Source organism: Macaca fascicularis, chromosome 11 (genome assembly GCF_037993035.2).
Source record: "Macaca fascicularis isolate 582-1 chromosome 11, T2T-MFA8v1.1".
Taxonomy (NCBI): Eukaryota; Metazoa; Chordata; class Mammalia; order Primates; family Cercopithecidae; genus Macaca; species Macaca fascicularis.
Window position 1 is genome coordinate 30,405,003 of NC_088385.1, and position 12,942 is coordinate 30,417,944.

At 39.5% G+C, this 12,942-nt stretch overlaps 1 protein-coding gene across 50 annotated transcripts in view; it reads left to right on the forward strand.

The window, feature by feature from the left end:
- LOC102119459 (liprin-beta-1) overlaps positions 1–12,942 on the forward strand; it is a 176,048-nt gene that overhangs the window by 141,133 nt on the left and 21,973 nt on the right. For 33 of the 50 annotated variants that reach the window (XM_065523935.1, XM_015430554.3, XM_074006471.1 and 30 more), the window contains 5 exons: positions 173–234; positions 3,615–3,699; positions 6,431–6,585; positions 10,716–10,831; positions 11,717–11,773. In XM_065523935.1, the coding sequence (XP_065380007.1) occupies positions 173–234; positions 3,615–3,699; positions 6,431–6,585; positions 10,716–10,831; positions 11,717–11,773 (475 nt within the window). The remainder of the gene's footprint in view (positions 1–172; positions 235–3,614; positions 3,700–6,430; positions 6,586–10,715; positions 10,832–11,716; positions 11,774–12,942) is intronic. The other 17 variants (XM_074006483.1, XM_074006487.1, XM_074006493.1 and 14 more) reach the window with 1 other exon arrangement.

Below are 12,942 nucleotides of genomic sequence, written 5' to 3' on the forward strand. Positions count from 1 at the left end.
TCAGATTTTCCCTAAAAGAGAATATGGGTGTTAAATGTGCCCTTTTAAGAGAATAAATGAAAGAAATCGTTAACATATTTACCTTAAAATATTTCAGTCTGGAGAGTAAATAACTTCTGATCACTGTCACACGTGTGAACTAAACTGACTTCTGATTTGGTGTTATTTTCAGACATCGAAGTACAAAAAATGAAGAAAGCTGTGGAGTCTTTGATGGCAGCAAATGAAGAAAAGGTATCCAGATGAAATTTAAATATATATGTGGATGTTTTTTAACACCATTTTGACCATTCCATGCAATTTCATGAGCTATTCCATTTTAAAAGAACACGCCCCGAAAGAACACTGCTAGGAGTGAGGGGCAGGTGTGCACACTCCTAGGTGGGCTGTATGCACAGGAATAGGGAGGAGCTGCGCTGGCTCCACTGAGAACTCTGCCCCCATGAATTCAGAAAATGTTCAAACTCTCTGATCAGTTCCGCATATTCAGGTGACAGAGAGAGGATACATTCCATAGTAGATCCTGTGTGTGGGCACTGAAAATTCTGGGCTGACCTGTGGGCCCTGAAGGAGCTAACTTGACAGCCTCACTCAGCTTCATGGTCATGTTGATTTTGTACTCCATTTACTCATTATTTCCTTTACACTCCTGGCCCGTTTCACATCTGTGATTGTCTCTGCTCTCCTGAGAGATTAAATACCAGAAAACAGCGGCACAGTCTTTACTTCAGCTACTTTGGCTTCATTCCAAGGTTTCCACAGGTTTTCCCCCGCCAGTTGGTTCTTGTTATCCACATCTGATGTTTCATCCTGCTAAGGGCAGGGATGCAGTTACCCCACGAAAACAGTGGGTTTCTTCATGGCCTGCCTGACCATCCATGTATCTAGCAGGCAGCCGCAATTGTGTTCAGCTGATGTCATCAGAACTTCTCTCCCCTTATCTGCCTGAATGAATAGAACCAGGGAATATTTCCCCCAAAAAAGAGTAATTTCAAGGAAGTAAAAAACAACAGAATGTCAAAGAACTTTGGCTTGATCCTTTTCTCCCGTTGTAAGTTTCTTTCTCTCATTCTTGACTACTCTGTTTTTCTTATCTCCTTGTTTATTTTTGCCTTGCGTTCTCTTTATTTGCTCTTTATTGCCTGGAAATAAACTGATCATCATACCTACTCATACAGGTTCCTTTTTTGCTAATGTTTCCCACTATTGAATAAAAAGACAAGGAATTAGCAAGCTGCCCACCGTGACTTTTATTTTTTAAAAAATCACTGAAATTAATTTTGTTTTCATTTCTGTCCCTCAACGAGCAACAGCAAACAAAATTCCCAGTGTTGAATGAGGACTTATGAGATGCTCAAACCTTTATAGGAGCACCCAGAGTAACATAACTTCCTCATGGGGTCGGGGGTTCAGAAGACTTCAAAGAGGACATATTTGAGCAAATTCTGGGGAAAAGCAAGAATTGTTCACTGGGAAAATAAAGGCTTCTTAAGCAAAGGGCCCATGAGTCAAAACTTGTCTTGAGACCAGGTATGAAACAGCACAGTGCATGCTGGGATTGAGCAGTGCAGGTGAAGGAGGGGGCGTGGGGCCGACCACAGAGCTCAGTCAGGGGGCAGGCTGCTTCACGCACCATGCTCTTGATTTAAGGTCTTAGCGTGTAAACCTTAGGCAGTGACATGATTAAATTGCCATTTTAGAAAGCTAACTCTGGTAGCAGAATGGGAGAGTGACGACAGGTCAACAGGTAAAAGTTTGTTAAAATAGGTGAGAAATGAAGAGGGCTTGAAGTAACGCAATAGCAGTGAAGTGGTAAGGTGGGAAGAGGTTTTAGAGAAATTTACGGGTTGACAAGATTTAAGGTCTCTGGATTTGAAAAACGAGAGTAAGTTTCTGGTTTGGGCAACTGGGTGAGTGGATGGTGCTCTTAAGGAGTTAAGGAAATCCAAGCACAGGCTCAAGTACTGAAGGGAAAGAATGAGCTTAATTGTAGATCTAGTCTATCCAATATGCTTATGGGACATTCTTAAGGAGATTTCTTACAGAAAGTTGGAACATGAATCTAAATGTTAGGATTAATGTAGAAACATAGATTGATGGGGAGTGAGGCCCATCAATTTTAGGAGAAATGTAGAGTTGTAGTTTGGTGTAGACTAAGCCACAGTTGATGTGTCAGGTAGCTTTTGCTTTGTGACAGACCACATTTATTATTTCTCGTACTTCTGTGAGTTGGCTAGATGATTCTTCTGATCTCGGCTGGCTTACCTGACGTCTGCAGTCAGCTGGTGGCTTAGATGAGACTGCATGCATAATTTAGGATAGTGTCATTCACGTGTCCGGTGATTGACAGCTTGGTTTAGGTTGGCCACAGCTGGGAGAACTAACCTCTTTCCCAGATGGTCTCCCATCCTCCAGTAGACTAGGCTAGGCTTCTTCACATAGTTCCTCAGGGTTCCTTAGAGCCACACCACAGGGCAGCCACAAAGGGCAAATGCTTTTCAAGCCTTTGCTTGAATTACATTTGCTGCTATCTCTTTGGCCAAAGCCAGCCACGTGGCCAGGCCCGGAATGAGAATGGGAGGAGCTAGGGAGGCCATTTTCATAGCACAGTTGAGCACATGGGAAAAGCAAAGAGGGTCACGGACAGAACCTGGAAGCTCTAGCATTTTATTAGTCTGAGAAGATAATGGGAGTCATGGAAGTTTGGCAGCTATCTGGTCAAAGGATTGATAAACAAAAATGGAAGAAAAGAAAGAGTGGATGGATAAGTGAGAGGAGAAGGAAAGAGTGAGGTCAGTCAAATGCCATATAGAGGTCAAATTAGAAAAAGGTTGGGGCTGGTCATGGTGGCTCATGCCTGTAATCCCAGTGCTTCAGGAGGCCAAGGTGGACAGATTACTTGAGCCCAGGATTTCAAGAGCAGTCTGGGTGACATGGTGAAACCCCATCTCTACAAAAATACAAAAATGAGCTGGTCATAGTGCTGCATGCGTGTACTCCCAGCAACTCAGGAGGTTGAGGTGGGAGGATGACTTGAGCCCAGGAGATTGAGGCTGCAGTGAGCCAAGATTGCACCACTACACTGCAGCCTGGGTAACAGAGCGAGACCCTGTCTCAAAAAAAAAAAAAAAAAAAAATGAAAAGTGTTCATTGTTTTTAATAGATAGGAGGTCACCTTGGTAGAGTGTTTTGAGAGTGGAGAAGCCAGATGGTGATTAATGATGGCTAAGAAAGACAGAAGATGGGGGCCTTTCTTTCGAGGTTTGATTTATAAGTTAGAGAGGAGAGTAATTGAAGCTTTTTAATTTTTTTGTTTTGCGTCTTATTACCTTGTTTTGTTTTTGTTTGTTTAAAGATGGCAGCTAAAGGATAGAATCTCTAAATTTAGAGGTACTTTTTCCATATCTTTAATGTATGTAGGAAACATAGTCTAGTTATTACCAGTTCTCCTAAAGCTTAGAAATATTCTTTAAATAATGTAAATAATTCACATCTGCTTATTCTTTTTTTAAAATGCTCTCTCGGCAGAATCATGCATATTCTTTATGTAAAAGCGATTACTGTTACTCTTTTAAGAACATAGGATTAAAGATTATAATTTATTTTATTCCTAGGATCGAAAAATAGAAGATCTTCGACAGTGCCTGAACAGGTACAAGAAAATGCAAGATACTGTGGTACTGGCCCAAGGTAAAAAAGGTAGAGTGTAGCTCGAAAAGTTTTTCTACTTTGGTTGACTCTAGGTGGCTATAAACTTACACATTTGGCCTCAGTTTCTTTCCTGGATCATACCCATCATCCCAAATTAGGTAGCTCATTCATTAATTGAACAATTAGAACTGTACTCTGCCGGAAAGTGTCCAGCCTGAGGAGTCAGTGTACTGTAGAGTCGTTGGTCAGGGAGTGCCTCTCTAAGGAGTTGATGAGATAGCATTCCAGAGAGAGAAAACGACAGCATATGCAGAGAGCCTAGGGGGAAAAGAATGTGGCATGCTTAAGAGGGAGAACACCAGTGCAGCTGCAAGGTGGTGGGCAGTGGGGAGAGGGGATGAAATGAGACCATGATGATGAGCAACCACTGGTCATGCAATGGGTGGAGTTAAGCTCATGCTCAAGTGCAGAGGGACTCACTGAAGGGTTTTAAAAGTCAGCAGTGGCCAGGCATGGTGGCTTATGCCTGTAATCCCAGCACTTTGGGAGGCCAAGGCGGGTGAATCACCTGAGGCCAGGAGTTCGAGACAAGCCTGACCAACATGGTGATACCCCGTCTCTACTAAATACAAAAAAATTTGCTGGGCGTGGGGGCAAGTGCCTGTAATCCCAGCTACTCAGGACACTGAGGCAGGAGAATTGCCTGAACCCGGGAGGTGGAGGTTGCAGTGAGCCAAGATTGCACCACTGCACTCCAGCCTGGGTGACAGATTGAGACTCCGTCTCAAAAAAAAAAAAAAAAAAAAAAAAGTCAGCCGCAAGATCTTTGTAACACGTGGGCCATGGAGGGAAGTGAGCAGTATTGGGAGCAGCGGAAACCAATTCTGAGATTTGCAGTATTCCAAGTGAAAAAATCTGGTAGTTGCTGATTGGGAATATGTTATGGTGGATTGACCCAGTGGTGTAATAAGATAGAGGAGGAGAGTGAAGAAGAGAGGAGAGATCAAGAAAGACCTTTCCAACTAAAGCAGCTGGGTAGCTGATGGTTCCATTTACTGATATGGGGAAGCCTAGAGAAGGAACACTGGGCTGGGTAAGGAGGATTGAGTTCAGCTTTGAACATGGTAAGTTCAGAAAAACCCTGTAAAACAGGTACATAAAGATAGTTGTGCATTTTGTTGTATTCGTTATTATTTTATCTGCAGATGGGCCAATTGGCCATCCTCAAATGTGGAGGAAATCTGAAAGGGCTCTTGTTTTTTAGCAATGCATAGGTAGAGTTATTTGCTCTCAACGTAAGCACTGGAAATAAACAATTCTTTTGGAAGGTCCCCATGAAACACTCAGATTTTGAAATTTTAATTTTGGTGAGTTCGCAGAGAAGGAAAATCCTGCTTTGGATCAGGATTTTTGAAAAAAAAAATTGTATGCAGGGTCTGGCATATTAGATTTTATAAATATCTGAGTGAGCAAATGAACCTCTGATAATCAGTGTTGACTAGCAGTTCTCATCACTCAGCATTTTCCATGCCTTCAGAAAAAGAGTCTCTATCCTATGGAATATTGCAAATTTGTAAGTGGTTTTTACATATGCATCTCATTTAAAATATTGTTTAATTTTATAGAGTTTCATCTGTCCAATTCTTATGTTTAAAACCAAGGCAGAAAAAATTAATTCCTTTAATTAGACTATATTGTAAAACATTTGGAAAATAAAGAAAAGAGATAAAAATCACTCATAATTGCACTGGCATGATCACTATTGGCATTTTTTTTATTGTTTCTTTCTAGCTTTTTTTTCCTGTGCATACAAACATGTAAATGAAAGAGATAGTTTTCAATGAGGTACAGCAGCACAGATTTCATAAACCCTTGAAAACTATGTTCTGTTCCAATAAAGGGTTGTATAAACTGATTTCTCACTAGGAGTTATATTTAGTTAATCCTCACACAATTCTAATAACACTAAATTCTAATAAAATTAGAATAACATTCTAGTGAAACCTAAATTAAGAAGCTGTGGTCTGATTAAGATCTTTAAACAAGTATATGATTTACCATTTCATATTATTTGTAGATTAGAGTCTTAAGTATCATTTTTTTTCTGTTTTTAAAAAAGAATATCTGGCACTGCGCTTTCACCATTTAATCCTTTTGATTTCTAGAGATGCAAAAAAAAAAATTCTCAAGGTTGCAGCTTTGGTGAATATGTGGTTGCTTTTTTCCATCAGACTTTTTTTGCTTTAAAATGGCATAAAAGGATCCTCTTGAGAGATCAAAGGTCGTCTGTCTTTTTGTTTTTTCTATTCTTTCTATATTTTTTCAAGAGCACAGCAGTGATGAAAACTAAGTTGTTTAAATGGGACTTTGTTGCTATTTGGAATTTGTTTTTTGTACCAGGTATTATTCAGTTTGATTATTTCTACACTAAAATTTGTAAGCCCCGGATTTTAAAACAAAATTACAAGAGAGTTGTTGGAAAAAGTTAACTTTTAATTTTCTTTCCCTCTGATGAGTCAATGTATCGAGTACGACTTTGTCTATTAATATCATAGGTACCCACTGTGGCCCAAGAGCCCCTGGCCCTAGTTGTTCAGTTTCAAATGCTGTTTCCTAGGTCCTATGTTGTTTTTCAAGGGATGCCAGGAGAAGCTGACTCTGATTTTTGAGGATCAGAAAAAATTTTATGTTCAATATAATTGGGTTTCTTATCTTCCTGTAAAAGTGAAATATAAATCAAAAACTGCTGTTGTCTTCTCTTTGCTTTGTCTTTTCCCAGGCAAAGATGGAGAATATGAAGATCTGCTCAATTCCAGTTCCATCTCCACTTTGCTGGATGCACAGGGTTTCAGTGATCTGGAGAAAAGTCCATCACCCACTCCAGTAATGGGATCTCCCAGTCGTGACCCATTTAACACAAGTGTTCCTGAAGAGGTATTAATAGACTTTCGATATTTCCTTCATGTTGAAGAGACTGTGTTATTGACAGTTAAAACACTGCTCATAACGTGAAAAACATGGGTTCCTTTCTCAGTTCCATTACCAACTCAAGTGAGGTTATATAAATAAATTGACTTTGGCCACTTCTGATGGTGACTCTGAAAGATAATTGAATAAAATTTTCTTCTGACTTCTTTAGACTTGGAAGAAGCAACTGGAGAGGAGTAAGCAGTTATACACTCCTTAGTTTGCATCAAACTGGCATGAAAATCTGTTTGCTATCTATTGTACACCACACCAAAAGTTTGTGGCTTCAATGACAGCATTTCTTTTGCTGATGACTCTGCACTTCAGCAGGGTTCAGCATGAGCATCTCGTCTCTGCTCCACTTGGCATCAGCTGGAGTGGCGTGAAGGCCTGGGCCTGAGTCTTCTGAAGGCTAACTCACTCATATGTCTGGTGGTTGAGGCTGGCTTTTGGCTAGGACCTCAGCTGAGGCCCCATTTGGAACAACTACCTGTGACTGCTTGGGCTTCCTCACAATCCTAAGGGTGAGCATTCCAGGAGGCCCGGGCAACTCTGCATCTCCTGTTATGATTTATCTCAGAAATCACACGGCATCTCTTCTGCTGTAGCCACAGGCCTACAGCCCACCCTGATTCAAGGAGAGGAAACACAGACCCTACCCTACCTCTGGATGAACAAGTGACAACATTACATTGTTAGGACATATGGGATGGGATATATTGGTGCAACCATATTTGGAAAATATAATCTACCCTCTGGCTATACCACTTTACATCCCTCTCCCATGCAAAAGACACTCGCCCCCTTTCCGAAGACCCCTGAGTCTCATTCCAGTGAGGCGTCAACATCCCAGGATCTTGTCATCCAGACCAGGTTGAGATGTGGGTGAAGCTCCTCAGGTACAGTTCCTTGCGCACAGCTCCTTGGGGACTGTTCCATTGACTTAAAGAGCTGTGGACTTCAAGGACAGTTATCTGCCCTCCACACACCCATACAATAGTTGGACAGGCATAATGTTACTGCAGTAGCCACTCCCATTTAAAAAGGGGAGCGGGAAGGCTCACAGGTGTCACCAGTCCATAGCAATTCCAAAATCCGGCCAGGCACGTGTTGCCAATCCTCTGGGCTATTGGCTCTTCCCTCTAAGTCATCCTTCCTTTGCCTGTATTTGCAGATGAGTAGTTTTCTCAGTTTCGTGCCTGCAAAAATGCCCAAAGATCTCCAAATTCATCTCTTCATTTTCCATTATCTCTGTCCTTTTGAGTCTAATTTGGTGTAATACTTTAAACATTTAGAATTTCATATGAATCATGTTATAATTCACTGAATTAGAGAAGAACCACAGCTATCTTCACCATAAGCCTATCTCTGTAGCTAAGGTTCCCTGTAAGGCTGCAGTGGGACATCCCATTGCTTTTAGAGCCTTTGATCATTTTTCAAAGGTTCAATGAGACAGTACTACTCTAATCTTCCTAAGGTTTTTTTTTTTTCTATTTTTATTTGATTCTAGTCTAGTCCATCCTGAGGTCTTAGCAAAGGGTTTTACAGCCACATCCTTGGCTCACCTGAAGACCATGTTCTCCTGATAGCCCTTGTGCTTGACCTTTGCCCTGAAACTGTTTCTTAATTTTAGTGTAATTTTTTTCGTCTAGAGAGACCGGGAATGGGAAATAGTTTCATTGTCTAAACAATCTTGGCTTCCTTATTTTAGCAGTTCCTGTTTTGGTCATTTCTCTTCTCACATTTTACCATAGGTAGTGAGAAGAAACCAAGTGGCATTTTTACTTTTTATCTGTTGCTGATAATTACACAATGAGAAGATGAAATTTGAACTGAATGAAAATGAATTCAAGGAGAAGACAATGAAAATTTCTCTCTTAAATGTAGGAGAGGGCTGAAATATTTCATTAATCAAGGAATTAGTTAAGGAATAAGAAATACTGTGGTGGAAAATATCCCCTAATTGTTAGATACATATTTATATTGAAAGCAAAAATAATATTTGACAGCCCATGAGTATGCTGCAATTATAGAACTAGTGTTACATGTAGGGTACACCCAAATAATCTCACGTCCTTTTAGAAAAAGTCTTTGCTATGTGAATTGTAGTTTAATTACCGGTTTTAAGTTTGTAACAAGAATGGTTTGATGAGGATTGAGGGAGTTCAGCCACATTTTTAAAGAAAAGCCAGGAGGGGGATCTGAGTTTGGAATTAAAGTCTAAAAGTTTGAAAAAGATCAAGAAAATGGGTCTGTTAGTTTAGTTATATTTTCCTCATGATTAGGAATCTCAAGAGACAAATGAACTTCAGGAAACAGCGATGATAGCTAAATAAGTTGCCCAGAATTCACCAGAAAGATTCAAACTGAAAAAGTTGATAGTGAAATAATCTCCTACTTTATAAATAATATGATTTCACATTTTATAACCTTTTATTGCTTTAAAGGATGAGCCCACCACTGAATAACAGAAACAAAAATCACAAAGCTGAATTTATTGCTTACTTAACTGAGTGAGTGTTCCCAGTCAAGTACATTCTCTTCTAGCTGATCATATGTGGGTTTTGGGATGGTTGGAGCTCAAGGATTGGTGGACTTTCTGAGGCAAGTGTGAGTCGACGTCCCCTGTAGATGTGTGGTTACTAAGGTGAGACTGTTGCTGACTGGTTGGCGTGTAGAAGTGTGTTCACTGGTGTGAGTCCTTACCAGGCAGCTTTCAGAAGTGAAGAACTGTCACTGGTTGACTGGTAGGAGTTCATTGTGACAAACTTTGTTCATTTTTTTTTTTTTACTGAAATATTTTTCATTCATTCATTTATGACGTGGCCCACAATCTAATTGCTCTACGGTTGTAAAAAATTATTGAAAACCGAAGTATTAAAATTATTTCACAGGCTCTTTCCTTAGGATACACAAAGCATTTGTTTGAGAAAATGTGTTATGCATTTTATTTGTTGCTGTATTATTATTATTATTATCATTAAGCAAAGTGTTTTAAGTGGTAGCCACAAAGTCCATTGTAATTGGTTTTAATTACACTTTTCATCAATTATGTTAATTGAAATTAGTCAACTAGTTCGCACATAGAATAATAATTAACTGGCTTGACCAATGTTCCGTATAAGATTAGTAGTAGAAATCAAAGTAAAAATGGAGCTTTTCACTGGACACAGTGGCTCATGCCTGTAATCCCAGCACTTTGGGAGGCTGAGGCAGGAGGACTGCATGAGCACAGAGTTCCAGATTAACCTGGACAACATAGGGAAACCCTGTTTCTACAAAAAAAATTGTAAACATCAGCAAGCTGTGGTGGCGCATGCCTGTGGTCCCAACTACTTGATGGGGCTAAGGTGGGAGGATCACTTGAGCCCAGAGGTTCGAGGCTGCAGTGAGCCGTGATCGCAGCACCATACTTTAGCCTGGATGACAAAGTGAGACCATTTTGAGACCAAAAAATAATAGTAATAATAGAGTGTTGAAAGCAAAACATGTTACCGAAATCTTACGTTAAATCGTCACAACCTGCAGGGTAGGCATTGTCATTCTTATTTTACAGAGGGCGAAACTAATGGATGCCTCGCGAAGTGATTTGCTAAGATCACAGATCACTTAGGCAAGTGTGTCAGAGCCAACATTTCAGCCAGGGCTTAAGGTTGTTAGGATTTACTATTACTAGCTGGGTACGGTGGCACACATCTATAATCTCAGCTACTCAGGAGGCTATGGCAGGAGACTGCTTGAGCCCAGGAGTTCGAGACCATTCTGGGCAACAAAGCAAGACACCATCTCAAAAAAAGAAAAAAACATTACTGTTAACTTGCTTATTGGTATACCATCTTTTTCACAATATTCAGTGTCTTATTCAGAACCAAGTTAAAAAATTTCCTTCCTCCAGAATGATTTCCTTGATTAGTACTTCTTCTGTGTAGATGTTTATATTCCGAAATCATTTTATAGAGTTCTGAACAATGATTATGAGATTTTTGTCAATAGACCATTTAATTGTCTTACTTTTGTTTAATTACTCTGTGGCTTGTGTTTTGTTTTGATTGATTGATTGATTGATTGACTTTTGACTTTTTATGATTACATTACAGTTCCATACCACCATCTTGCAAGTTTCCATCCCTTCATTATTGCCAGCAACTATAAGCATGGAAACTTCTGAAAAATCAAAGTTGACTCCTAAGCCAGAGACTTCATTTGAAGAAAAGTATGTCATTTATTAACAGTACAATATAAATGTTCAAAACAGTAGATCAACCAAAGACACAGATGTATTGCATTTATTTACAGACACAATTTTTACCTAGAAAAGCAAGAAACAGCAAGACGTCCATTGGGGGATCTGTAATCAGTTCTGTATTATGGAAATAAAAAGTGTGAAGCAGGAAGCGATAAGAGATGAGGCTGTGGAGGTAGGGTGGTCAGGTTCGAAAGAGATTTTGAGGAACTTGGCTGGGTGTGGTGGCTCACGCCTATAATCTCAACACTTTGGGAGGCCAAGGCAGGCAGATCACTTGAGGCCAGGAGTTTGAGACCAGCCTGGCCAGCATGGCGAAATCCCATCTCTACTGAAAATACAAAAATTAGCTGAGTGTGGTGGTGCACACCTGTAATCCCAGCTACTCGGAGGCTGAGGCACAAGAATCACATAAACCCAGGAAGCGGAGGCTGAAGTGAGCTGAGATCACATCACTGTACTTCAGCCTGGGTGACAGAGCGAGACTGTGTCTCAAAAAGAAAAAAAAGGAAAAAACAGTTTAAGGAACTTGGATTTTTATGTCCTAGGTCATAGGTAACTGTGAAAGGATTGTAAACTAAATAGTCACGGTCATGTGCTGTGAGTGCATTTGAAGGATGGGTCTGAAGGGGACAGGAAAAAGGATACAGTAGTTTGTCTGTAAGCAAATAGAATGTTTTGCCAACATATTCCCAAATTGCCTCGTCTTATTTTAGGCCAAATAGAACATTTTTAAAAAAATGGAAATAGCTTCCTTTGCTCAATTTTTTGTTTTTTACATATCTGTTCACTTAGAACATATATGGTCTTTTATTCGTGAGGTTAATAAATAACCTTTTGTTCTTTACATTTTAGTGATGGAAAGATAATCCTTGGTGCCACTGTTGATACCCAACTGTGTGATAATCTTTCGTAAGTTACATTTTATTCAATGTGAAAATGTGATTGAGGCTAGAGGAGGAAGAGAGTTCTGTTATACTAACAGTTACTAATACTAACAGCAAATGACTGAGGCTGTTCAATTACTGAATAAATTAATGCAGCTATAATAATTGGGTGGGGGTGAAGGTGGGGAGCTGTAAGTTTACAAAGAAATAATTTCTCATTTGCTATTATCTCACGCCGGGGTTTTGCAAGTCTTTAGCCTTGCTTAATCAGTTTTCATTTGAAGTTCAATGCTTTTAATTCATTTTTGCACTGACATATTTTGAGTCCAGTGGGAAGGCGTCACAGGGAATGATGTGATGCTGGAAAAGCTGAGATGGGTTTTTTTGCACTTTCAGTTTTATGAACTGACCTAATATCTATGTTTATCCAAGTTAAAGTCTGGATTAAATTAGGAAAGTCTATTTTCAGAGCAGTACTCAAAAATGAGATCTTTTCTTTTCTCACTATTATCTTTTACTTTATTTGGTAGTTGATACTTCTGGCAATGTATACATATAAATACAGAAGAAATGCCTTTTAAACGTTTGTAAATGTGCGTATTTATATTACTCTGTTTCATAGAGCCAAATACATTACTTCTCTGTCACTCTCTCTAAACTGGTCACATATCTCTACCTTCAATTTTTTAGTAACACCAGCTCTACATAATTGAATACTAATTATGTGAAAGAGGGAGTCTCTGGATGTTTATAGTGTCTCTTTCCCTTCACTAGGATAGCAAATGAATTATTATGGGCAGCATTAGGGATTCCTCTACTATGCTTTAATTAGAACTATAAAATGAATTGCTTTTCCAGGCTCAGAAAAGTGATTCCCTCATGAATTGAAAAGTAAAACTTCCATTCTTTGTTTTAATTAGAAGGATTAGATATAAATAGTACATGAGTATTTTTAAAGTTCCTAGTTTAAATATGTACATGCAGAGGACGCACCACTAGTCCACAGAAAACACTGCTTTATTTTTGAATATTGACATCACAAGGCTAGTCCTAAGTGCTTTTCCAGCTCTTCTAACACGTGTAGGGCAGTCAGAATTATTGGCAGGACAGTTAATCACCCCTGCTTTTAAAAGAACGAAATGTTGTCATTTAGTTAAGCACATAAGTGACTGCCTGATTCCAGATTTTCTTTTA